Source organism: Ctenopharyngodon idella, chromosome 21 (assembly GCF_019924925.1).
Source record: "Ctenopharyngodon idella isolate HZGC_01 chromosome 21, HZGC01, whole genome shotgun sequence".
Classification (NCBI taxonomy): domain Eukaryota; kingdom Metazoa; phylum Chordata; class Actinopteri; order Cypriniformes; family Xenocyprididae; genus Ctenopharyngodon; species Ctenopharyngodon idella.
Window position 1 is genome coordinate 3,847,971 of NC_067240.1, and position 27,986 is coordinate 3,875,956.

A 27,986-nucleotide genomic window follows, 5' to 3' on the forward strand; every position below is an offset into this window, starting at 1 on the left:
GTCAGGTTGGTCAGCATATTAATAACAGTAGTAAGCTATATGAGGTATTCCAGCATACTATACAAATTTCCTTCAGCTCCTCCATTGTGTGTGTGAGAGAGAGAAACAGACAAAGAGAGTGTGTGCCAGCTGGCAGAAACTGTGTGATGATATTGTTTCAACAGTCTGATGTTTTTTGGCTGGACACACACACCATAAGTTAGTGTAATTATCAGTACACACACACACACACACACACACACACACACACACACAGCATTCTTCGAGTGGGAGCTAATGTGTGTCTGGTCTCTTGATGAAGTCCTTGTGTTCAGATCTCATTCGTAACTGTTTTATAGCCGAGCCAAACCGCTGTTTGTGAAACTGAGGAGGATTCACTTTGTTTAGGATTGTGTAGCATAACTGTGTGTGTGAGACATTTTTGTTCTGTGTGTATCCAGACAGATGCAACATAGTTCTGCATCATGTATAGACCCCAAGAGCCTCTTAAACATTGACCTACATGCACGACCCAATATACTGCTGCAACATATCCCATATATGTGAATCATACAGTACAGCTCCCCCTAGTGTTTGAGTATATACTTCAGGATTTAAACCGTGTTTGCAATCGTATTCTATTACACTACTTAAAACATGATGTTTAGGATTTCACAATATGGCTTAGCTCATGAATATTAATTATATTATGCTCAAATATTTTAATATGATCATTTACTGTTTTAATAATAGTCGAGTAAATAATATAATGATTAAGAGAGTATTTTCTGTAGTAGTTGCAAATGTAAAAACTTTTCAGTGTTATTTTTGCATTATTTAGTATTATTTATATGTGTATTATTCAGTATTATTTATATGCTACTATAGTTTTTATTAACATTTTGGATTAGCTTTTATTTTTATATTTTCAGTTTTCATTTTATTTGTACTTTTTTTAATAATTGTATGTGCTTTGTCATTTTGTTTTTATTTTTGTTTGTTAGATATTTCTTTTTAGCTTTAATTAATTTTTATTTCAGTTTTAGTAATTTTAGTACTTCAGTTTCAACTTACTTTATTTCAGTTAATTACCAAGGCATCATTTCTAATATTTGTTTAAGTTAGTAAGTTTACATTTTTTGTCTATTTTTTTTTATTTCTGCTTTATTTTAATACACACACACACACACACACACACGCACACACACACACACACACACACACACACACACACACACACACACACACACATGTATATCTCAAACCAAAATTTATTCAGACACCTTGAACATTTCATTCATTAATACAGTATATTCACTATAGTTTAAAAAAATAATAATAAAATATGACAAGATCTCAGAGTTAAACAGAAAACATGTGTCAGAAAACATTAATCTTAATTATGTCAGATAACACTTGAGCAAAACATGGTCAGGTCAAAGTGTCTGAATAATTTTTGATTCCAAATTTTTATCAGTTTTACTGGTAGTCCACTGTATGAAGAGTTTTTGGGTATAATATGTCACAGTTTACTTTATTTTGCTATCCTCACTTACAGTTGCACTCACTTGCAATCCTCACTTAACATGTAGTGCTGTTAATCACATCCAAAATAAAAGTTTGTTTACATAGTATACGTGTGTGTACTGTGTATATTTATTTTATATATATATATATAATATATAAATTCACACACATGCATGCATTTATTTAAGAAATATTTACGTATACATGTATATTTATATATTTATAAATAAATATAATTAATATATATATATATATATATATATACAAATAATATATAATATAATAATTTATATTATATATAATTAAATTATATATATATATATATATATATATTTAACAAAATATATTATATTTATATATATAAAATATGTATATTATATAATATATTTTGTTAAATATATGCATGCATGTGTGTGTATTTCTATATACATAATAAACAGTACACACACATATATTATGTAAACAAACTTTTATTTTGGATGCGATTAATTGCGATTAATCATTTGACAGCACTATATATATATATATATATATATATATTTACATTTAATACACGTTAGTTTTAGATACTTAGATACTTTTAAAAATGTCTCATTCACGTTACACTGTGATTTGTGGGAACAATCGTTCTTGTCAATTTAATACAATTTAAATTAAATGATTAATGCACTCAACTTGCAATCGGCTCTTAACTCATTATTTAATTGGACTGCCAAAAGTTCACAAAATGGAAAACTGCAAACATTTGTTAGATAACTGTAGTGTCACAGCACTGCACACTGCTTCCCAAAATATTCTTGAAAAGTAATACATGCTAGTGTACTGGACATAGCTGAGGAGATCAGTGTATGAAATATCTCAGCAGAGCTCATGTTTTTTGCACCTGTTTTAGGGTCCTAGAGGTCCAGATGGTATGCCAGGTGAGCTCGGCACTGAAGGCAAAAAGGTAAAGGCCACTATCCTCCAGAGGTCATCTATAGTGACCAAAAGATAAATGCTGTACACACTTGAATCTAACATTAATTTATGTCTCCTCACAGGGTCCTGATGGTCCTCCTGGAAAAATTGGCTTCCCAGGACACGCGGTAAAAACCCCTAAATACAAAAATCTATAATTGTGTTTCTACTGTAACTGATGCCATGTCTCTCCAATCTGTGATTGATGGTAACAGTCACTGTGTCTGTCCAATCTCTCTGCAGGGGAAGATCGGGGAGTCTGGGGAGGCGGGGCCAAAGGGATTTTTGGTTTGTTTCTTATTGAAATTTATACTGTATTATTGTTATCTATTGCATGTCTTTAGGACTGTTCCTCTAAAATGTAATATGCAACGAAGCAACAGTAAAATATTGCATTGTAAACAATTAATTTTAATAATATGTTAACTTATTGTTTATTTATGATTTATTATTATATTAATAATTGATTTATTGGGTTGTTGCTATTATAATCATTTAATTAATTCAACAATACATTCTGTTTGAATAATCTGTTTTTTGCAGGGGATTCAAGGGCCATCTGGGGCTACAGGAGACAAAGGAATTGCAGGGGAGCCAGTAAGTGATGCTTTATTGCAGTTCAACACACAGAAACATATTTTCCAGTGTCTTTTTATGTAAACCGAGAGCTGGAAATCTACTTTACATCCTCTGGGTGTTGAGCAACTCAAGAAGATGAGTTTTGAACACTGTGTATTTTTGTCTCATTCAGCCCTGAAATATATAGAATAATCTTTTGTCTTTCTTTTGATCAGTTGCTTAATAAATAACAATAATAATAAATAACTGTATTATTTAGTAACCTAAATCACATGACCAAGTTCATGGCCTAATTTGTCTTTCTTGGCATTCAACCCTCATTTGTAGTTTAAATGTTTGTGATTATGTAGCTGTAAAATGTAAATGTGATTTGCAGTAGTTTTGCCAGGGTGTTGATGTGGGATTGTACACACACACACACACACACACACACACACACACACACACACACGCATACACATCTGCTTCACAGTTTAAAATTTTTGCTTCAGATAATGGAAGATTGCAATATTGAAGTGTGTGTGTGTCTGTGTTGTGTTTGTATGTATGTATTACTGATAAATGACTTTGTTTGTTTGGGACAAGGGACCTCCAGGGCCCCCAGGAACACTTGGACCTCCCGGAAATCCAGGGCCAAAGGTAATTCACTCCACATGTACACAAACACGGTTTTCCGTGGCTTCTGTCTGTTTTGATTACCCTCGATTGTGATTAATACTGAGATTGAAATGATTACTCTGATTAATCATATTTACACACACAGTCATACTTTAATTGATTAATGAAAGTAGTTTCATTTAATTAATCCCTCTGTATTGTCAGCAGAAAAGAAAGAGAAATAGAAAAATCTCTTTTTCTTTCTCTCAGGGCCCTGCCGGAAAAGTTGGCGATCCCGGACTTCCAGGAGAACCTGGGGAAAAGGTGGGATAAATTGTAGGCGCACTTCATGAAAAGACTGTACTTTAGAGTCACATTACCTTTAGAAGCACTAACAGGCATAAATCCACTGTTTTTTGTTTTGAGAAAAATTAAATGTTAGATAAACATAAACTTAACAAAACTATAGCATGATAAGTATACCCATACAACATGTGTGTAAATATATATATATATATATATACAGTATCTCATAGAAGTGAGTACACCCCTCACATTTTTGTAAATATTTTATTATATCTTTTCAAGTGACAACACTGAAGAAATGACACTTTGCTACAATGTAAAGTAGTGAGTGTACAGCTTGTATAACAGTGTAAATTTGCTGTCCCCTCAAAATAACTCAACACACAGCCAATAATGTCTAAACCGCTGGACACAAAAGTGAGTACACCCCTAAGTGAAAATGTCCAAATTGGGCCCAAAGTGTCACTATTTTGTGTGGCCACCATTATTTTCCAGCACTGCCTTAACCCTCTTGGGCATGGAGTTCACCAGAGCTTCACAGGTTGCCACTGGAGTCCTCTTCCACTCCTCCATGACGACATCCCAGAGCTGGTGGATGTTAGAGACCTTGCACTCCTCTACCTTCCATTTGAGGATGCCCCACAGATGCTCAATAGGGTTTAGGTCTGGAGACATTCTTTAGCAAGGCAGTGGTCATCTTGGAGGTGTGTTTGGGGTCGTTATCATGTTGGAATACTGCCCTGCGGCTCAGTCTCCAAAGGGAGGGGATCATGCTCTGCTTCAGTCTGTCACAGTACATGTTGGCGTTCATGGTTCCTTCAATGAACTGTAGCTCCCCAGTGCCGGCAACACTCATGCAGCCCAAGACTATGACACTCCCACCACCATGCTTGACTGTAGGCAAGACACACTTGTCTTTGTACTCCTCACCTGGTTGCCTCCACACACGCTTGACATAATCTGAACCAAATAAGTTTATCTTGGTCTCATCAGACCACAGGACATGGTTCCAGTAATCCACGTCCTTAGTCTGCTTGTCTTCAGCAAACTGTTTGCGGGCTTTCTTGTGCATCATCTTTAGAACAGGCTTCCTTCTGGGACGACAGCCATGCAGACCAATTTGATGCAGTGTGTGGCGTATAGTCTGAGCACTGACAGGCTGACCCCCCACCCCTTCAACCTCTGCAGCAATGCTGGCAGCACTCATACGTCTATTTCCCAAACACAACCTCTGGATGTGACGCTGAGCACGTGCACTCAACTTCTTTGGTCGACCATGGCGAGGCCTGTTCTGAGTGGAACCTGTCCTGTTAAACCGCTGTATGGTCTTGGCCACCGTGCTGCAGCTCAGTTTCAGGGTCTTGGCAATCTTCTTATAGCCTACGCCATCTTTATGCAGAGCAACAATTCTTTTTTTCAGATCCTCAGAGAGTTCTTTGCCATGAGGTGCCATGTTGAACTTCCAGTGACCAGTATGAGAGAGTGAGAGTGATAACACCAAATTTAACACACCTGCTCCCAATTCACACCTGACACCTTGTAACACTAACAAGTCACATGGGGAGAGAAAATGGCTAATTGGGCCCAATTTGGACATTTTCACTTAGGGGTGTACTCACTTTTGTGGCCAGCGGTTTAGACATTAATGGCTGTGTTGAGTTATTTTGAGGGGACAGCAAATTTACACTGTTACACAAGCTGTACACTCACTACTTTACATTGTAGCAAAGTGTCATTTCTTCAGTGTTATCACATGAAAAGATACAATAAAATATTTACAAAAATGTGAGGGGTGTACTCACTTCTGTGAGATACTGTGTGTGTGTATATATTTATATAATATATAAAAATAATGTATGTGGAAAAATATTTAAAATTTTAAATATAACTTCAAGTAATAAGCCCCATCAAATATATATATATATATATATATATATATATATATATATATATATATATTTGATAGGGTTGTTATCGCATCCAAAATAAAAGTTTGTTTACATAATTTATGTGTGTGTACTGTGTATATTTATTATGTATATATAACTATTATGTATATATACATTTTTATTTATAGTCCCTCTGTAGTCAATAATTGTATCCCTTAAAACTCATCTTTAATCACCAAAATTACATATTTAAACATTTTTTTCCTTGAAAAAAAAAATCTTCATGCCTTAAAATAGCTTGAATGTAACTCTACACGCTTGCCTCATTTAGTATATGTGGTTCTATGAATATGCAAATTAGCCCCGCCTCTATTCACTCACACCAGTTCAGAGAGTCCACTAGTTGACGATCACACTTGATTGACGTGATTGGTTACAAGGTAGTTTGTGACGTCAGAAACACCAGCGATTTCAAACCATCTTTAGATCACTGCAGATTTAAGGAGAAAATACTCAATAGCAATGGTGTTGACTTATGAATTAAAGCATATTAAAAATGCCACATAGACATATAAACAATATAAAAAGTTTAATTTTCACCACAGGGGGACTTTAAGAAATATTTACATGTATGCATGTATATTTATATATTTATATAATTTATATTATATTTAAATATAAATATTTTATATATAAATATAATATATTTTTGTTAAATATATACATGCATGTGTGTATTTATATATACATAATAAATATACACAGTACACACATATATTATGTAAACAAGCTTTTAATTTGGATGCAATTAATCACGATTAATCATTTGACAACACTATATATATATATATATATATATGCTTAGTTCAGCAACCTTGTAGTCATTTTTTTTATCCATTTTTATGTTTATTGAGATAAATAGAAAATACCTTTTTTTTTTTTTAAATTGCATTCAAACATATCCTACATTTTAGTAACAGGTTTGCTAAAGTAGTGTTTTATAAACACTATAAAAAAAATTGAAAATAACAGCTCATATAACATTCAGTTTAACTTCTGGAGATTGCTAATCAACAATTTCCTCCTTTTACTGACCATTTGTTGGGAAAAAAGCCTGCATTTTTAAGAGCTGTTGGCCCTATTTTGTATCCTATTCCTGAAAAGAGCCTGAAAGTAGTGTTAACCCATTTCCCATAATTTTCTTGAGGTGCTGTTATGCAGCGCTAAATAGCTGTTGCTAAATCTGCTTTTCTTTGGAATTTCAAGGCCCCATTGAGCTGCTGTAATGAGTAGCGCAGCGTGTGTGTCGCAATCACAGTCTGAAGAGGAACCGTATGACTATATTTGAATTGTTAAAGTTAGATAATGTCAGTCTGAGCTTGGCAGCGCTGCCCGGCGCAGTCACACGTCATTGGGCATAATTGCTGTTTGGCTGACCGGACCCGTGTAATTAAATAAAAAGAACGTAAACTTGCTGGAATGAATAAAACAGCCTGTGTTCTTATTATGTCTTTTCATTGTTTGCATAGGGGTCACTCGGGCCTGTGGGGAACGCTGGGGCAGCTGGACTTATCGGAACAAGGGTGTGTGTTCAATCTGTGAAACATTGGTTTGATGTTTATAAATGTGCAAAAACAATATTCAAGTTGTAAAGGATGAGTTTTTGTTTGTTTGATACAGGGAGAACCAGGTTTAGAAGGAGAGGCTGGTCCAGCCGGCCCTGATGGCGTGAAGGTAAATAAAATTACAGATATGTTTTAGATATACATGATTCAAAGCTGAAGAAAGAATCTTTCAATTTTATTCTTGTTTTCTTAAACAGGGTGAAAAAGGTGACATGGGCGGAGAGGGCGAGCAGGGTGTAAGAGGTGACCCTGGAATCAAGGGGAAAGAAGGGCCACCGGGCGACCCTGGGCTTACTGGCGTCAGAGTGAGTGATGCAGTTGTGCACACACAATATCACATTCATATTTTGCTGTATATTTCAAAACACATACTGTATATAGTGTTCTCAGTTAGTAAACAACACGAGAGTGTGAATTAAGGTGCGACTGGTGTCTGCCCCCCATCATAATGGCCTGAAACCAGTCAAAACAAAACGATTTGGCAGTTTTAAAAAGTACATATGCAAACCAGTTTTAATACACTCTTAAAAAGGTTCTTTATTAGCATTGATGGTTCCATGAAGAATCTTTAACATCGATGGAACCCTTCCATTGTACAAAAGGTTCTTTAAAGTGAAAAAAGGTTCTTTAGATTAATAAAATGTTCTTCACACTAAGAATAAAATGTTTCTTCTAAGAACTTTTCACTGAAAGGTTCTGTGGGGAACCAAATATGGCTCTTCTATTGCATTGCTGTGAATCCACCCCACCCTTTTAGAACCTTTAATTAGTATATTTAGGAATAATATATATTTTTAAAATCTGGTCGTGAACCATAGCAGCAGTGAACCAGTTGAGTGCTTGCATTATGATTAGGGATGCACGATATATCGGCCACCATATCAGTATCGGCCGATATATGTTCATTTTTAATGTTATCGTTATCGACCAGGGGCCGTATTCACAAAACATCTTAAGACTAAAAGTAGCTCCTGACTTGCCGATTTAGGAGAAACTCTTAAAAATAATGGGCGTGTCAGTCCTAAATTGAGGACTCCTAAATTTTTGCTCTAAGAGCATTTCACAAAGCTTTTTAGCACCGAAACTAGCTCCTAAATTTGTAAACGTTAGGAGTAGTCAAGAGGACTCGTAAGTCACTAAGACCAACTCACAAACAATCCTAATCCACCTAAAGACACTGTACACCATGAGGCAATAGCGATAGAGCCTTAGGTGCTGAACTTTTTCTTCATAAATGCAATACATATTTTGATTTGTAGATTTTAATTTACGATAAGGCGCCAAAAATAAATCTTTAATAAATAAATAAACAAAGTCCGATTACCTGTGGCAGTTGTTTTCACAAGTTTACACTTACAAAAAAAATATAATAAGCGTATTTGGTGTGCTGTCCAAGAGGATCGAGGACTCCAAGCTTGGAATTTAGCCCAAACCGAGAGTTCTCCCCCATATCCCCAGCCAAGAGTGAGGAATGGGGTGGCGGAGGGATGCAGAAAACTGTCGAGGTAACTATAGGTGAGTCGGCTCTCGTCTGTGTATACCTCTACTCGAGCTAATTGGATAGACCGTTTGAACGCTCTCCTTCCAAACTTTGTTTATAAAACATCATTTGTCGCTTGAATTCTGCAGTCTCTCGAGACACAGACATGTAAGAGGCTGACAATTAACTGAACATATACTAGTTTAACTAGTGACACTTAGCCTACATTTTAAAACCTTTATTTAAATATGGCAACATTTTTATTAAAAATCTTTATTTGAATATGCAATATTTGTATTTTAAAACCTTTATTTGAATATGGCAACATGATACAATATTTCTATGATCGCTGACAGAGACTCCTCCCCTATCAGCCAATCACTGTGGGCATAGTTAGTAAGCGTGTTGACATCATCCATAGCAACAAGGTCAACCCCGCCCTTACTCTTAGCTTAAGACTTCTCTCTATTCCTTAGTAAAAGTTGGTCTCAGCAGCTTTGTGAATAGGTTTTAAGAGAAAACTCTTAGCTAAGAACTTTTACTGCTATTTAGGAGAACTGTTAGTGGTAAGATAAAATGTTTTGTGACTGATAAGAAAATTTGGCTGATATATTAAAGCTGATAAATAATGGATTATTTCCTTCAGATGCGCACTGTCCGCCATGATGGTTTTGAATTGCTTGAAATATGATTGAAATCACTTCAAAAATGAAAATACAGTTAAGTGCAACATGTGCAGCTCAAGTCTGTCATATAAGCTACATAAAATTATAATGAGAACATTACAATTGTATGCTTGGAACATGGACTTTTGTTTTTGTAATCAGGCTCTCAAAAATTTTATAAAATTTTAATTTAGATTTATCGGCCAATATATCGGTTATCGGCTTTAAAATATAAGGATTATCGGTTATCTGTATCGGCCAAAATTTTCTTATCGGTGCTTCCTTAATTATGATCAGTGATGCAAAACAAGTTTTTAAATATTACAGATATTATTACAGTTATCACAAATATACATATATAGATAGATAGATAGATAGATATCTAAATATACTAATATTTATTAATATTTTGAATTAGTTTGGTTTTTATATTTTCAGTTTTCTTTTTAATTTTTGTATTTTTCATGTGCTTTCATAATTTTTGTTAGTTTTTTTTTTATATTTAGTTTCAGTAATTTTAGTACTTCAACTTAAACTTACTTTATTTCATATATATATTCATTTATTTCTGTCATCTTTATTTGTGAAATAACAGTGGAGTTGTTTTTGTTTTTTTTTCTTATCTTTTTGCATGTGTGTTTTAGGGTCCTGAAGGAAAACCTGGTAAAAATGGCGAGAGAGGGAAACCAGGGTTTAAGGTAAGACATTAGAGTTCAAGATACCGTTTTGTTTGGTTGATGTTACTTAATTATCTTTAATTTATCGAACATAGTAGCCATATTGACTGCACTTTCACGCTACCTACAGGGTGCCAAAGGTAACATCGGTCACCTGGGAGAGACAGGAACCATGGGAAAGATCGGACTAATTGGAACCACCGGACCAAAGGGCTCGCGAGGAACAATCGGACATGTGGTAAATAGTTACATATGTTATTATTACGTTTAGGTTTAGCGCTATGCCCAACTCACTTAGCATTTAACCTGCACAAGAAAACTATCTCATCTTGTCCGTCCCTGTGTTTTAGGGCGCTCCTGGGCGCATGGGGCTGCAGGGTGATCCGGGCATATCCGGATATGAGGTGAGAGCAAGAAACAAGTACAAATATCATCACATGATCTCATTAGCATATCACAAATTATTTATTTCCACATCAGCACGCATATTGATCAACTCAATTCTGCTAGTGGAATGGTGCTTAAAAGCTTTTTCTTTTTCTACAGGGTCACAAGGGACCTCAAGGTCCAATAGGACCCCCGGGACCAAAGGGTGAAAAGGTAAAATGTTTTCATCACTCATTTTGTTCAAAAATGTTCATACTTGTGACCTGCACAGTTATTTCACCCTGAATCAGTGTTGCCAAGTCCGCAGTTTTCCCCTGGAATTGGGCTACTTTTACACTGTTGCTACTGGTTGTTTTTTATGTCCGCAGGTTGAAGCGACCCAGAATTTTTTTTTTTACCATAGGAACCCTGACAAAAATGTGGATTTTACCCACTATAACGTGATTTTTACCAGGGGATCCCCCTGAAATGCGATTGGGCTAGTTTTGAGTAGCAATTGGGTGGATTTTGTTGTGAAAACCTGGCAACCCTGCCCTGAATGGATGTGAATACTTAAATCTTACAATGATATTACCTCACAGTGCCTTTTAAATTCCATGTAATATGAATTTGATAGCAAAACAGTGTCATAATATTCTCATATTAATCTCATATTAAATATTAACATTTTTATCAATTTTTTCCCATCCATATTTTATTTACAATACGCTGTCAAATGAAACCTTACCATATTTTTTAGTATTGACCATTTATATACTCACTCATTTGAATCAGTTTTCTATAATCATCTGATGTTTTGCATTATGTAATGTTCTAGGGCGAACAGGGGGATGATGGGAAGGTTGAGGGTCCTACAGGTCCACCAGGACTCAGAGTAAGTCTCTTTTATTTTCATTTTTATATCTCTCTATGATTTCCTCTCATTTCAATAGCGATATTTGCAACGTAATGCATGTGTTTGTGTATTTTCAGGGTCCAACTGGAAAGCGAGGAGACAGGGGCGAACCGGGAGATCCTGGATACGTGGTGAGATAAACACTGCTACCCAGAAAGCATACTATTGTTCTTCTGCATATGAAGCACATTAGCTAATTTACTTGCGTGTCGTCGGTGCACACCAACATGTGACCATTTCCTACAATAGATTAATAACTGCCAACTGAGATTAAAAGGTGTTTTATATGATAATCGGCTAAACATAAAAAAATATGCTATAGATTACATTACGATGAAGACCATTTCAAGACGGTTTTGATTTAGGTTCATGTTAGAAGATAATATCCCCCAGCAAAAATATGGTTTGAGTAGAGATGTATGCATTTTAATAGATAAATTGCAGAACTTTGGACAGAGAATATATACAGTATTATTAGTAACGATTGCTAAGGAAAGCATCATTATTATTATAAATATTGCTCATACTTTAGGAGTTTATTCAGATTGGACGGCAATATTTGCATGAGCAAACACCACTCTTCATATTTTCTTCAGAAAAATTTAGTTCCTTTTAATTTTATGTATTATTAACAAATAAAAATAAATAAATTATTAATTTATTAAATTTACTAAGTAATGTTCCATATATAATTTATTTTTATTATGTATTATTTTTTGGTTTATTGTAATTAAGAATCATTTTGTTTGCGTGCACAGGGTCAGCAAGGTGTTGATGGTTTTCGAGGCAAACCTGGTGCTCCTGGACTTCCTGTGCGTATAATATGACATCAGATCATGATTACAGATGTGCCCAACACTTAAACATACACACAAACACCTTTTCTCTCATTTTTTAAAATGCATTTTTAGGGTAATCCTGGTCCACGTGGAATACAAGGCCCCAAAGGATCCAAAGGAGAACAGGTAACGCTATGCTCGCAGCTTGTATGTGTGTTAGCATGTGCGTATGTTTTGTAGAAAATTCAGATTTCATTACTTATGGTTTGGAATAGCAGCCGTAAACAACATGTGGTAGAAATCAGAGCCTTGTCACATACTTCAGCATTATGGGTTAGATGTGTGTGTGTACGTTCATGCTGTATATGATTAATTCTGTGGTTTTCTCCTTGGCATTACTTCTTTTTCTCACATGCTTTGCTATTCTCTATCACTTTCAGGGTCAGAAGGGTAAACAGGGTCTTCAGGGGGAACGTGGCAGCAGAGGGTCACCAGTAAGAGGAATTCTTTCATGCTTGAAGCACAATTTTATTAAGGCGATGTATACTTTTTTTTTTTTTAATGCTATTTTTTATTGCATTTTCTTGAACACTTACACAGCAATGTACATCACATATCTGTAACAACACATTGTACAAAAACAAAACAAATAAACAAACACGGGCTCATTCTACATAAAAAGTGCAATAGCACAAACCAACATTGGTTAATACAGTATGTACAGAGTTAACAATACATTGCATATAATAACCAAGGGTGATGTATACTTAAAATTGTACTTAAAATTTTAAATATTTAATCTAGTAATTACATATTACAGTTATCATGGAAACATTTTAATGGTCCTAAACAGACTTAATTTTCTTTATGCAATATGTACTGTAATAATATTTATTATTTTTATTTGATTTGCATAATTGTAATACTTATATATAATTTATTATAATATTAATTAATTATATTACTTATTTAAAATGAATATATTTATTATATAATTATATATATTTTATATGTATTAACTATATAATTCGTATCATTATTTTTAAAATTGATTTGTGTATCTGCCAAATGAATAAATATAAATGTGTATAACAATTTTACATTAAAATGAAGCACCCCAAAATTGTCATTACTGTAATACAAAAGGAAATGTATTCTCATTACTAATATTTTTGTTTTATTAAAATCAGCACTAAAAAGGCATACAACGTGCAAAATAATACTATGATGTATAATTACAATTGTACTTTTAATATTTAATATTTACTCCTGTAATCTTAATTTTACTGTAATCAGAATGGAAAAATCTCAATAATCCTGAACAGACTTAATTATCCTCATGCAATATATAATAATACAAATATTTATCAATTTATTTGATTTGCAAAATTGCAAAATGTTAATTACTTATGAGAATATTTTATATATATATATATATATATATATATATATATATATATATAATAAAACATGACAAGATCTCAGAGTTAAACTGTCAGAAAAAAATTAATCTTAATTATGTCAGATAACACTTAAGCAAAACATGGTCAGGTCAAAGTGTCTGAATAATTTTTGGTCCCAAATTTGTATCAATTTTACTGGTAGTCCACTGTATGAAGAATTTTTGGGTATAATATGTCACAGTTTACTTTATTTTGCTATCCTCACTTACAGAAATGAGCTATAGTGTCCTGCACCCACTAGTATAAAAAAAATATAAAAATTTATATAGTGTCTGAATAATTTTTGGTTTGACTGTATATATAAATTTCTTACTTAATGACAGACTAAACACCCAGCTTTCTCTCTGTTCTCATCAGGGTCTTGTTGGGTTGCCCGGCCCAAGAGGGACAGTGGGTCGAGAAGGACAGGAGGGCGTTCCTGGACTGGATGGGCTGCCAGGCAAAGATGGAAGCAGAGGAATACCAGTAAGAATTCATCATGAGACCTGTGATTCTTGATCTCTGATCTGTCTGAACAGGGTTATTACATCATGCATTGTTCTCTTTCGTTTAGGGTGATCAGGGAGATGATGGCGAGTTCGGTTTGCCTGGTAAATCTGGTGCACCTGGGAAGGTTGGCGTTATTGGTTTACCAGGCCCACAGGGATCATTTGGTCCAAAGGTCAGAGAATAACATTTTAACACAATTATCACATTTTAGATTTATATTTACACTTTCAAACTTTTGGGGTCAGTAAGATATTTTATTGTTTTTGAAAGAATCTCTTCTGCTCACCAAAGCTGCATTAATTTGATAAAAAATGCAGTAAAAACAGTGAAATATTATTACAATTTCAAATAACTGTTTTCTGTGTGAATATATGTTAAAATGTAATTTATTTCTGTCATCAAAGCTGAATTTTCAGCATCATTACTCCAGTCTTCAGTGTCACGTGATCCTTTAATATGCTGATTTGCTGCTCAAGAAACATTTATTATTATTATCAATGTTGAAATCAGTTTTGCTGCTTCATATTTTTGTGGAAACCCTTTTCCCCCCGGGATTCTTTTATGAATAGAAAGTTCAAAAGTACGGCATTTATTTAAAATAGAAATCTTTTGTAACATTATAAATGTCTTTACTGTCATTTTTGATCAATTTAATGCATCCTTGTTGAATAAAAATATTAATCTTTCCAAAAAAAAAAAAAAAAAAAATGTACTGACCCCAAACTGTTGAACTGTAGTGTATATTTATATTTATAATTAAGATCCTGGAAAAGAAATGACAAAATATTATATTGTAATATATTATATTACATATCTCGACTGGGTCGTTTTGATGTATTTGTTTGTTATATGTGTGCATGAATAGGGTGAGAGGGGCCTTCCTGGTCACCCTGGCCCTTCAGGAAAGAGAGGTTTTAAGGGAGGAATGGGCCTTCCTGGACCTCAGGGAGACCGGGGTTCTAAGGGCCAACCAGTGAGTACTAAAACACACAAAGATGTGCCATAAACACTGTTATACTTAACAGTGAATTCCCCAACTAACTACATCCTGCTTACAAAAGACCCAGAGTTCATTTTGGAACAAAACATTAATAATAATCTTTGATTTAGGGTGACATCGGGGAACCCGGCTTTCCAGGGATACTAGGAATGTTTGGACCGAAGGTGAGTTTTATCACCCATTGCCAGGCATCTGATTTAAACTGTTCTTCTTGGTGAAAAACAGAAATGTGATCGTTCATGTGTGTCTGCCCAAGAGAAACAAACAGAGATGAGATTTATCATTTCTGAAAGAGTTCCTTCCTTTGGGAAACATGTTTTCATCCACACACTCAAAGAGTGCCATAATTCACACAAACACTGAGGTGTATTTTTGTTAAGGAGCAAGACAGCGATTTTCTCACAAACCAACAGCCGTGAGATCATAAAACAGGACAAGCGTGTGTAGTTGTGGTGTTACTGTGGCAATCTAATTCATTCAGACTTATTCATGCTTCTGGTCTAACTAGATGAACTAGAGTTATGGAAAAAATGAGGACCACCAATGGTAGCCACACAAACACTTCACAGTGATAAATAGCCACATGATTTCATGGTGTCTGTGGCCACTGAATTTTTTCACTTCATAAATGCTCTGGTGCTCTTCAGTATACACAACACACACATTAGCATTAATGTTAGGTTAGCCACAGCTGTGTATTTGTATGTTTGTTTATGTGGGCTTGATGTTTGGGTCGTTTATTCAGGGGCCTCCAGGAGACTTTGGACCGAAGGGCATTCAAGGGCCTAAAGGGCCCCAGGGCAGCATGGTGAGCACACACACACAACCTCTGCATATACATACACATATTATAGTGTTTGTGTTGTAATATTTACATGTTGGTTTCAGGGTAGAGGGGGTTTAGCTGGACCTGTCGGTGTGATTGGCCCTATCGGTAGTCCAGTGAGTATATATCACTTCTACATACTACTGTAGTGGTCATATCTGCTCTCTGACCCTCAGCTGACCTCTGTTCTCACATTGACATCTCTCTGTAGGGCACGAGAGGAGATACTGGCAACAAAGGAGAAATGGTAAGAAGAGATGAATTCACTCTTTCTCTTCAGATCTTGATATGACAGTACATCTTACAGGTTTCTCATAAACACTCCCTTTTTTTTTCCCCTTACAGGGTGTTCAGGGACCTCGAGTGAGTCTTTACGATCTCAGACACAGCATTTCCCATTGGGCACGGCTTGTGTTTATTTCAAAGCTGCTTGTTTCTAACGTGGTTATTTGTGTGTTTTTCTAGGGTGCTCCTGGGCCGCGTGGACTTCCTGGACTTCCGGTAAAACACGCTTCTTTCTTTAAACCTTTTAACAGACTCTTTCAGAATACTTACTTAAGCTTTTTAGGACCTACCAGAGATGTCTTTTGTTTTTATGTCTAATTATAATGACTACAGACTTATCCAGAAAACTTTGTTTTTAAAATTCTAATAAAACATAAAAAATATTGTTTTTAAATTAAATTGATAGTTCACCCAAAAATGAAAACGATCCCATGATTTACTCGCCCTCAACCCATCCTAGGTGTATATGACTATCTTCTTTCAGACGAACACAATCGGAGATATATTTAAAAATATCCTTAGTCCTCTAAGGTTTATAATGGTTGTGAATGGCTGCCCAGATTTTGAAGACAAAAAAAAATGCATCCATCCATAAAAAAATGAATCCATACGACTTCAGGGGGTTAATAAAGGCCTTCTGAAGCAAAGCGATGCGTTTGTCTAAGACAAATATCCCTATTTAAAACTTTATAAAGTAAAATAACGAGCTTCCTGCACGACAGCCATACGCATTCGACGTACATCCAAAAAGCGCTAACTTCTGCGACGTAGTACGCAATGTCATGAAGTTCTACACAATGACATGATATACTACGCATTATTTGTCTTACACAAACACATCGCTTCCCTTCAGAAGGCCTTTATTAACCCCCTGGAGTCATATGGATTCATTTTTTTATGGATGGATGCCATTTTTTTTTTGTCTTCAAAATCTGGCAGCCATTCACAACCATTATAAACCTTGGATGACTAAGGATATTTTTTAATATAACTCAGATTGTGTTCGTCTGAAAGAAGAAAGTCATATACACCTAGGATGGCTTGAGAGTGAGTAAATCATGGAATAATTTTCATTTTTGGCTGAACTAACCCTTTAAGGGTGTCCACAAATATCCCCAACCAGAAGTTTATACAGATTATACTAACAATTTTGTGCTCAAGCTAAAGAAATCCCATACACACATACATGCCAATCTCTACTATATCATCAGTATAATTCATATACGGTTATGATTATTATTATAGTTTTATTATTCGATTCTCTACAGGGTCCACCGGCAATCCCACTGGCTTTGGTAAGAATTTTCACTAACTTTTTATTTTGTTTGTTCAGTTCATTTATTCATTCATTCAGTGCTATGTTCTGTACAACTGCGTTATTAAGTTTTCTTGTGTGCATGTATGTTGTAGAAACAAGATTTCGGTCTTGGAGTGGCCCAGCCAGTTTTTAGGGAGACGAACACACAGAAAATAGAGGTGAGATCATTCAAACACACACACACACACACACAAAAGACATGGCCTGTTTATTTTGCATATCACACTGTGGTTTATGATGATTAGGTGTTTATATGATGTTTTAAAGACTGTCTCGTTGTTCTCTCAGGGTCGGGGTCTGATGGACATGCCTATGTTGGATCAGGCTCCAGAGATCCTGCGGACGCTCCATTACCTGAGCTCTCTGGTCCACAGTCTGAAGAACCCGCTGGGCACACGAGATCATCCTGCTCGACTCTGCAAGGACCTGCACGACTGCCGGGACATGCTTTACGATGGTGTGTGTGTGTGTGTGTGTTGATCCTGAGAACACAGTTTCACTGAAGGAATATTCTGGGCTAAATACCACCAATAACATCTGTAAATAGTAGGGGTGTGACGAGACAGTTAGCTCACGAGACGAGACAACTTTTGACCTCCTAACTGAACTCCTTTCCACAAATTGATCATAGAAATAAAAACAGTATAAATGAAAATGAATAACACAGTTTTCTCTTATTAAAGGTGCAATATGCAAGAATTTTGCAGTAAAATATCCAAAAACCACTAGGCCAGTATATTGTGCTCACTTGAGTACTTACAATATCCCAAATGTTTCCAACTATTTGTAAATCGTGAGAAAATTGCAATTTTAACCAAGGCTCCAGGACGTGTGAGGAGTCGCCTGTCAATTGCGTCATACCCGCGTTACCCCTTGGTTTCCAGTTTTATTTTGTAAAAACCATAGAAACACCAAAGACGCTTTAATATATTACATGTTTTAATAGACAAGGGAACAACTGTTTTGATATATTTATAGACAGAAAATGAATTATTGTTATATAGCTCAACACGTTTAGTCTTATTGCTTAAATCTAATTTGCTTTACCATGCCTCAGAGAAAAACACTATTTTGTGAAGAAGCTAACATAGCATAATCAGACGCAGCTTTATTTTTAGTAACAGTAATACAGAATTTTCTCCATCATACAATACGTTTTAAAATTAATTGCATGCCATTTATCAACAGAAGCCATCCAGTATTTAATATGATATTCTAAAATCGATCTAGTTTACTGCAGTGTGCAACAAGTGTCTCACAGCGGCCACCAAACGAAAGCACAGAGTAACGTTATAACATCATTTTCAACACTCTCAAACAGAGCTGCGTTACCTCATACTCATGACCGCAAAAGCGGAAGCGGCGCCGGCGACTGTGGCATAATAAAAGTTCCGCTGCTCGTGAGGCGTGTGTTGCGCAATCGCTCCAGCGGCCTCGTTCAGTTCCCACAACACTCAGTCCTGCTCTGCTTCATACTACAGTGACGTTATTAATCGCATCCATGAACATGATTTCTTGTCGAGTCGTATTCCGATTCTTTTTTCACCGGCTGTGAGGTGAAGACCACATGTCCCAAGATTCCGCGCTCAACTCTTGGCGTCATCAAGCTACGCCTTTGTTTTGTATAGGCCTCTAGCGGACAGAAAATTCTACATATTGCACCTTTAACTGCAAACAATAAGAGCAACCATAATCAAAGTACTCTCTCAATATTCAAAGTGCAAATAGAGACCAAATTTTTCTTCAAGCGTGATACGGAGCTAAGATGGTTACAACTACACAGCCCAGCCTAAAATAGCTTTCATATTGGGAGATATTTGCATGCATCGCGGAGCTGCTTTCAAAATGCGGTGTATTGCTATCGTGTTTGAATGCATGAATGCATGTACTTTCGCTTTCGTGATTGCGCATACTCTGTTAGAGCCGACTTCGGTACTGAAATTTTAAAAATGTGACGCTTTGAGCACTGTTGAACGGATTCGTAAACACCTCTGATTAGCCATTGTGTTCACGGCTCATCGGACATGTCTGTGATTGGCTTCAATGATCAACGCTGTAAAAACGTTGTAAATAGACATCAATGAAGCTCTTCACCAAGCACTTACACAGATACACACGGGAGTGTTTGAAGGCAGGCGTCTATCACGGACCATTCTGCTGATAGACGCCTGCTTTCGAATGCTCCCGCTTTCAAATTCAAACACTTCCATGTGCTTTCAAGCGCTGCCATGCGTTGATCATTGTAACCAATCACAGACATATCTGTTGAGCTCGTGAACACAATGGCCAATCAGAGGTGTTTACGAATCCGGTCAACAGCGTTCAAAGCGTCACATTTTTTAAATTTCAGTACCGATCGGTACCGAAGTCAGTACTTTTGACAACTCTATACTCAGTAAACAGGGAACGGCGGTGCTGAGTGCACATTCTACAAAATAAGTTGCTTAGACTCTGTTGTGCGACGAATCCTCCGCCATGGTCTTGTCAGTCATCTCGTCATGTGATCAGTGAACTCTGATTTCTGACTCTGCTGCTTGTGTTGGATGAGCTGGATGGAATCGAAGTGACCGTTATTCAACTGAATTAAATGGTTTTTATTTTTATAAAAAGCAAAATGACAGTGGAGGCGTAATGTAAATGTAGCGTTGGCATATTCTATCCTAATTTCACCCTCACGGTCCGTCATGGCAATATGGCAAACAAGACTGCTTTTCACGTCACATTTTAATCTCGTCACACCCCTATTAAATAGCTACTATTAAATACTAAATACTTAAATACTTAAAGTATTAAATACTTAAATACTATTATCAAATTTCAACATTTTAATTTTCAATTTTGCTGAAATATTTGTGTTCTGGTTTCTCCAGGCACTTATTGGATCGACCCAAACCTGGGCTGCTCCTCAGACTCCATAGAAGTGACGTGCAATTTCACCGGTGGTGGACGCACCTGCCTCAGGCCCATCACCACAGCTAAGGTCTGTAACATTCAGCTTCCAGATCATTGGCATTATTTTCACTGTTTTTATTTGATTAATGCTTATCCTTGTATCTTGTATATGTTTAGAAAAGAAGTTCAAAATCTCATTTTACAAGTGTTAATGTTGCTGTGTTGTTGGCTGGTTGCAGCTGGAGTTCAGTGTCGGACGCGTCCAGATGAACTTCCTGCACCTGCTGAGCGCCGGAGCGGAGCAACGAATCACTATCCACTGCCTGAACGTGACAATCTGGAGCCACACCCCCGCCCAGCCCCCGTCCCAGAATGCTGTTCGGTTCCATGCGTGGAGCGGAGAGACGCTGGAGCCGGACGTGTTAGCAGACTCCTGCTGGGTGAGTTTTATTTGTATAGTTTCAGTTTTCATTTTAAAAAGTTGTATTAATTTTGTTGTGATTTTAGTAATTGTGTTGTAATTTTAATACTTTAACTTAAACATCTTTTTTCATTTTTTTTTTTCCATAGCTTTATTTTCATTATTGAAAACCATTTTAATACTGTGTTGTAGTTAAACACTGAACTTTAGTCATGAATTAATTTCTGATTTTGTCACTTTTGTATGCATGATGCGTCACTGATTGTGTTTTTTATTGATAGCAACTGAACGGGCGCTGGCAACATGCTGACTTCCTGTTCCGGGTGTCGGACCCCACCTTACTTCCTGTCGTACGCATAAGCAACCTACCGAAGACAACGTCCTCGTCGCGTTTTCACCTAGAAGTTGGACCTGTGTGCTTCCTATAGTGTGTGTGAGAGATTGTGAGAGTGTGCGCTCCTCAAACACACACCGACCTGCCCACAGCCCGCCCCCTTCAGTATTCAGCCACTGATTGGACTGCAGAAACAGAAAGAGGTGGTGTGGGCAGGGCTTTGGGGGACATAGCATTGAGACTCCTACAGTCTAAAGGAAATCCCGCCCCTACCAGCCATGGATGTCTAATCAGATTTGATTCCTCTAGAAAACAAGCCAATCATCTCGCAGGGACGAACACTCAGGACATCCGGGGGCGGAGAAACTGCCTAGCCCTCTGTCTCTGTCTTTCTCTCTTCTTCTCTTTCTGCCTCAGCCTGTTTCTTTGGTGCTCATTTTCTTTTGCTTGCTCCTTCAAATTAATAATAATAATAAGTTATTATAATACTTGTACTTTTATAATAAAAAATCAACAGTTTATTGAAGAGATGAATTAAGATCAATGAGAGGTATTATATGTACATATACACTTATTGTTTATCTGATCTTTTATATGGTAATTTTGTCACATGTAAAAAAAAAAATGCTAAAGTGCAATAGGAAAAAGAAGAAAAAATGATAATTGATTATATATTAAGTGTGCGTCTCAATAAGGAAAGTTTTTCAGGGGTGTTGTCATTCATTCGTGTCATTTTAACACTCCATCAGACAGGGAAGTGTGTGTGTTTGTGTGAATGAGTTTTGGAAGTGACCGTCAATGTGTGTGTGTGTGTGTGTCTGTGTGTGTGTTTATGTGACGGATCAGTAAACAAGTGAAGGTGCATGTTTCTATCAAACTTACAGACACACCTGCAGTGGCGTGCACCGGAGGAGGGGCCGGGGGGACTTGAACCCCTGCCCCTTTGATCGCGAAAGTGATCCCCCCCCCCACCCGATTTCGCCCCTGCCCTCTGTGCACTCCACTGCACACCTGTGAATATCAACACATGTGATCCGCCTGAAGTGTGCCTGTCACTTTAAGTAGGTGTTTCTCAATGAAATGGGTGTGTCTACTTCATAGGAGTTTATAAGGGTGAATCCCTGATGAAAACATGCCTGGGTCATATTTCACCCAAGAAGAAAAGGAAAGCATATTTTAATATTTGCATTTTTACAGAAATTTGCTTTACCGTAATGCATATGGACATAATGCACCTTTTTGTATTTGTATTATTTGCTTTGATGATTATCATTACAGAAATGTTGAATTGCTGAAACTTTACAGTATTTCCGTATTAACTTCAAAATTTCAACTTTACATTTTTTGACAAAGGCGTACTCTCAAGCTCAAAATGTCAGCAGTTTATTGCTTTCTTTTGATTTCTGGGTAAAATATGACTTTGACAAAATGTTCTTGACAGGTTTCGTGAGATTCACTCATGAAAGGCCCGTTCACACCAACGACGACAACGATAAACACATCGTTTTAAATATAAAAGAATAGCGGAGTCCACACCACAGCTATTGCGCACTATAATGGCACAGAGAAAAATCACTTTCAGAACGACAGGGTTGCCAGATTTTCAAAACAAAACCCGCCCAATTGACCCTTCGCAAAGACCCGCCCCCCCCCTTAGTTACTGTTGCTTTGTCCGACAAGCCATGGCGCTGTCACGCCACACAGAGGGAAAAATACATTGCGGAGCAAAGAGGACACTGACAACACGTCGATACACAAGACAGAGCAGGGTACTTATGATATTAAACGAAGTCCTAGCTTTCAAATTGTGTTTAAGAAATTTAAAAAAAAAAAAATTAAGAAATTTGAACAATTAAAAACGTTTTGTGGCTCTTTAATGTGTCGTGACAGATTGCTGTAGCGCCTTAGCTCAAGCGGCTTATGAACCAATCATCTCGTACTACTAGTTAATTTATAGCATCAAATAAACATGAATGAACATCAGAAGGAATGTTGTTTCAAATGCGGAAAGACGTCAGTACACACCATTTTTCAAGTTTAAGTCCACCAAGGTTAATATTGTAACTCCTGTCTGCTTTGTAGGACAAAATGGCAGATTCGGCGTTACGATTGGTTAGATCGCTTGTCAATCAAACTCCCAGCGAAGGGTCAATTGCTACTCAAAACTATTCTATAGTTTTGAATAGTTCTATACTATTCTTGATAAAAAAAAATCCCGTTCCGGGGCGAAAATACACGTTTTTGGCTGGGTTCCTCTAGTAAAATTCGCATTCCAGAGGCTAAATATCACGTTATGTGGGGTCGCTTCAACCCTCGGACATGAAAAACGACCCGCGGTGTAAAAGTAGCCCAATTCCGCGGGAAAACTGCGGACTTGGCAACACTGCATAACGATCTTTTTTTTTTTTTTTTTTTTTTTACAGCTGATGAACGACAAAAACATTGACAGCCAATCAGAATCCATTATGCTTTAAGAGCGCGAGCATTTGAAGCTGCAGACGACATAACAGCAGCGCGCGCTTAGAATAAACAGAACGATATCGTGAACGCTAATATAGTTATCGTTCTTGGTGTGAACGGGCCTTAAAGGTTTGTCTCGCTAACAATGGTGCTAATTTGAAGCCGTTTTAAAAAGTGGATCTTAAAGATGTTGATGCTTTTGTTTAGTGCCCGCGTTATTCTGAATTATGATGTTAGTGTGAATTTTGTGTACTTTAAAGGTGCTCAGAAAAGGCAAAATATATTTGCATTATGCGATAAGCTTGTGCTTTCCTCTGTGGTACACAACAGTTTTGTACTTTCACCTCACTTGCTCAAACATCAACTAATGGCTTTTGTAAGGGAACACATTTCCATAGCTTTACGTTATTAATTGTCATCAGATCGTGTATTATCATATGCAAATAATGGTCGTAATCTCGTGAACGATATGTTTGCGTTCCCTACAACAAGGAAACGGCAGTGATGTTCTGTTCGAAGCTTTTTGTTTCTTTATTCTTCATGACCGTGTGTATAATTCTGCAGGCTTTGATGTATACAGTGAGTCCCTTTTGCTTAATTTAATGTTATTTAAATTTTACAAACGCGCTTTTTAACCAAATTCTCTGTTGTGACAGAGTTTCTCTCCAGATAACTTAATTATGCCAACTGCTCTTACGGTTGATAGATTTATTTTATGTGTAAATTTGGGGTTCCAGAGAACAATATATTGCTTTTTTTCGATCTGTTTTTATTTTTCTATCCTGTTTATTTTTGTCTATAATAATAATAATAATAATAATAATCTAAAGTCGTACTGTACCAGGACTGTGTTCTATATTATTTCTAATGTTCTAAGATGAATTTTAAAACATGTGAACGTTCCATGTCAGAAGGTTGGAATTCTGATTACCTCATTGCTCTGCCATTTCTGTTTGTGAAAAATCACCTGTCAAATTCAAGGCTCAGTAAACTCATCTCTGTCGGCTTCATCATAATCAGGTTGTTTTTTCTCTGAACACGTCCTTCGTTTCGTTGTTCTCTGTCAGTTTTCCGTACTTGGTTACATATGTGGATTCTGAATTGGAATTAATGCTTACATACCCAATAAAAATGTTCTTACACCAAAGTCTGCATTTTGGTCTGGTTGTTTGATTAATAAAAACCAATACAAACATTATAATTTGAATCGTTGCACTTTAAAATGTAGGCTAAAAAACCCCCAAGATCTTTATTTTCCATTATGATAACCTTGAAGTACCTTGGAACGCGCAGCATTATTCAATGTGTTGATATTTCAACTGAAACAGAAAGACAGGGTGGGACATATCGAACAGCTCCTCCCCTTTTTAAAAATAACCAATAGTGTTTCTTTATATCACAGCTTGGCCAGAGCTGCAGTTTCTTCCTAATCTCTACCCGTTTCTCCTCCTAATCTCCTCCATATCGCTTTAAAATACAGCATTCTGTGCATAATTTAAATGGGTCTGTTGTTTTGTGGTCTGCCCTGACTCGAGCATATGATCCGCTCTGCGCTCTCGTGTTTGGACCGGAGCAGACTGTGGCGCACTGCAGCGATTCGCGTGACACTAAGGTAAAACCAGACTTCATTCGCGTCAATAGAAAGCATATTTACACTGTCTTAATTGTTCCCTATCCCCTATATAGTGCACTATGTGCCATTCATCATGTAGAAAATAGTAAATGTGTGAACAAATGACCAATTTTAGTCTGTTGATAGTGTAGGAGGGGGCGGGACTTCAGATTCTAGAGAGCATTTGATTGGACAAGATTTGACGAGAAGCTGAAGTCCGCGGTGGTCATAAAATTCCGTGATCCATTTTATCGGAAGTGAGAGACTATATTTTGAATAATTATATCTTCTAAATGCGAATTTTCGTCATTGTTTTGGAACACACCAGCTTATTCATAACCGTAAGGCTAACATATTCATACTAAAAGCTAAAAAACTTACATTTTGATTTGAGGGGGACTTTAAGATCACACCAGGGTTATTATAGTTAACTGAAACAAAAGATTTAAAAACTAAACTTATTTTATCAGTTAGGAAAATAACTAAAACTAAACCTGAAATAATAATTAAAGAAAAAATATATATAGACATTAAAAAAAAAAACATAAAAATGTCAAAAACTATAGATTATAATTTATATATATATATATATATATATATATATATATATAAATTATAATCTATAGTTTTTGACATTTTGACATTATATATATATATATATATATATATGTATATTTATATATATTCTAATTATAATCTATAATTATAATTGAATACACGCACATATGCACCATAAAACTCACACTGTAGCTCTGTTTGTGCTTCATAAGAGAAAGTGTGCAAGAATTACGAAAGTGGTAAAGAAAAAGGGAAAAAATGACAAAAATACATACAAATAAAAACTACACTGTCAGAAAAAAAGGTACAGTGCTTGTCACTAGAGCAGTACCCTAAGGTACAAAGGTACTAATATGTACCTTTAAGGTACTAATATGCACCATTTAGGGGTGCGTAGGTACAAAGATACCTTTTCACTTTTGTACCTTAGGGTACTGCCCCAGTGACAAGGACCGTACAGTGTATAATTCAATATAAAAACTCTGTGTAAATCTCAATGATAATCAAATAAAACTTGATCATGGAACTTGAAAGGAAAAAGGTTTTAATCTATAATTTCACAACACGTGTTCATTTCTGTCCATTCATTAAAAACAGGCAACATCACCAAAAGGTTATTTATTACAAACCTTTATTTAATATTTTAACCTTGGTTTACAGTAGTTTCTTTCTGTGCATTGTTCAGGTTTATGAATACAGATGCAGTAGGAACACTTAAAAAAAAAAAAAAAAAAAATTCAGAGCTTCAACTCAACAAGTAACAACTGCAAAAATCTGAATTAAAAATTTGTTGCATTAAAACCAGCTCTTCTGACCTTGTCCATCAAACAACTAGATCATTATTATTCATTTTTAACCTGACCTGATGGCATTCACACACTTTACTGGCACATTTAAGTTCTAACAAATACAGTACAATAAGCACATCACATTTTTCAAGTTTGTTTTCATTTTTTGAAGTACATTATTTGGCAAAAAAAAAGAATGTTCTATGAAAAAAACAGAAAGGTTCAGTTTTGCTTTAAAGAGTCTTCACATGTGTAATTGTTTTTGTGCTGTTCTGAATGATCTTGGATATCAACTTAAACACAATAAACCACACCTGATAAATTACTCTGTTGCTTTACTCATAATAGTTCCTGAATACTGAAGTGTCAGTCAGTCGTGGAGCCGCTGCTTACTTCAGATCGACCTGCTCTGAATGATGTCAGATGTAGTTGAATACACAAACATACGCACCATAAAACACACTGTAGTTCTGTATGTGTTCATAAGAGAAAGTGTGCAAGAATTATGAAAGTGATAAAGATAAAGGGGGTGTGTCCTGAACTGGAGGGGGCGGAGCCATGGAGGTCATGTCCACAGAGAGCGTGCTCCAACAGCAGGTGCGTCTCAGGTGTGATGCCTGCAACACACACACACACACACACACACACACACACACGTTTAGATCAATTACTGCACAACTGACAGTGCTGTTATTACCCTGATTCACTATGGTAAACATATTATAAAATTTAATATTTTAGACCTGATGGTAGCGTTGGGCAATTTCAAAACACTGCTTCATGAAGCTTCGAAGCTTTACGAATCTTCTGTTTCGAATCAGCGTGTATCAAACTGCCAAAGTCACATGATTTCAGTAAACGAGGCTTTGTTATGTCATAACTGTTTCAAAACGTTTTGAAATTTCAATGGTTCACCGCTGGGGGGCAATTACTGTGAACCCATGAATCATGCGGATTCACTGAGATCACCCCCAGCGGCGAACCATTGAACAACTGTCAATTACCTGATCTCTGATCAGTTTTGTACATTTGTAGATGTTTTAGTATTAGACATTAGTGTAATTAAAAGGAATAATAGTACTTAATAGTCTCTTATTGGCCTGTTTAACTGAGCCATCCATGGAACAAACAAAACAAGCCATGAAAATTGATAAAAGAACACATATTGACACGTGATGTCTGATCTTATTAGATGATT

The 27,986-nt window shown here is 36.2% G+C and overlaps 1 protein-coding gene across 1 annotated transcript in view; it reads left to right on the forward strand.

Moving 5' to 3' along the window:
* Nucleotides 1–24,980, forward strand: part of col27a1a (collagen, type XXVII, alpha 1a) — a 74,454-nt gene extending 49,474 nt beyond the window's left edge. Inside the window, exons 29-61 of the mRNA XM_051878054.1 lie at nt 2,399–2,452; nt 2,547–2,591; nt 2,707–2,751; nt 3,007–3,060; nt 3,628–3,681; nt 3,910–3,963; nt 7,364–7,417; nt 7,515–7,568; nt 7,657–7,764; nt 10,249–10,302; nt 10,412–10,519; nt 10,632–10,685; nt 10,828–10,881; nt 11,486–11,542; nt 11,641–11,694; nt 12,322–12,375; nt 12,475–12,528; nt 12,783–12,836; nt 14,163–14,270; nt 14,359–14,466; nt 15,160–15,267; nt 15,405–15,458; nt 16,040–16,102; nt 16,183–16,236; nt 16,332–16,367; nt 16,466–16,483; nt 16,586–16,621; nt 17,674–17,700; nt 17,816–17,881; nt 18,012–18,180; nt 20,594–20,703; nt 20,855–21,055; nt 21,318–24,980. Of these exons, the coding sequence (XP_051734014.1) occupies nt 2,399–2,452; nt 2,547–2,591; nt 2,707–2,751; nt 3,007–3,060; nt 3,628–3,681; nt 3,910–3,963; nt 7,364–7,417; nt 7,515–7,568; nt 7,657–7,764; nt 10,249–10,302; nt 10,412–10,519; nt 10,632–10,685; nt 10,828–10,881; nt 11,486–11,542; nt 11,641–11,694; nt 12,322–12,375; nt 12,475–12,528; nt 12,783–12,836; nt 14,163–14,270; nt 14,359–14,466; nt 15,160–15,267; nt 15,405–15,458; nt 16,040–16,102; nt 16,183–16,236; nt 16,332–16,367; nt 16,466–16,483; nt 16,586–16,621; nt 17,674–17,700; nt 17,816–17,881; nt 18,012–18,180; nt 20,594–20,703; nt 20,855–21,055; nt 21,318–21,464 (2,370 nt within the window). The 3' untranslated portion in view covers nt 21,465–24,980. The remainder of the gene's footprint in view (nt 1–2,398; nt 2,453–2,546; nt 2,592–2,706; nt 2,752–3,006; nt 3,061–3,627; nt 3,682–3,909; nt 3,964–7,363; nt 7,418–7,514; nt 7,569–7,656; nt 7,765–10,248; nt 10,303–10,411; nt 10,520–10,631; nt 10,686–10,827; nt 10,882–11,485; nt 11,543–11,640; nt 11,695–12,321; nt 12,376–12,474; nt 12,529–12,782; nt 12,837–14,162; nt 14,271–14,358; nt 14,467–15,159; nt 15,268–15,404; nt 15,459–16,039; nt 16,103–16,182; nt 16,237–16,331; nt 16,368–16,465; nt 16,484–16,585; nt 16,622–17,673; nt 17,701–17,815; nt 17,882–18,011; nt 18,181–20,593; nt 20,704–20,854; nt 21,056–21,317) is intronic.
* Nucleotides 24,981–27,986: the final 3,006 nt, after the last annotated feature.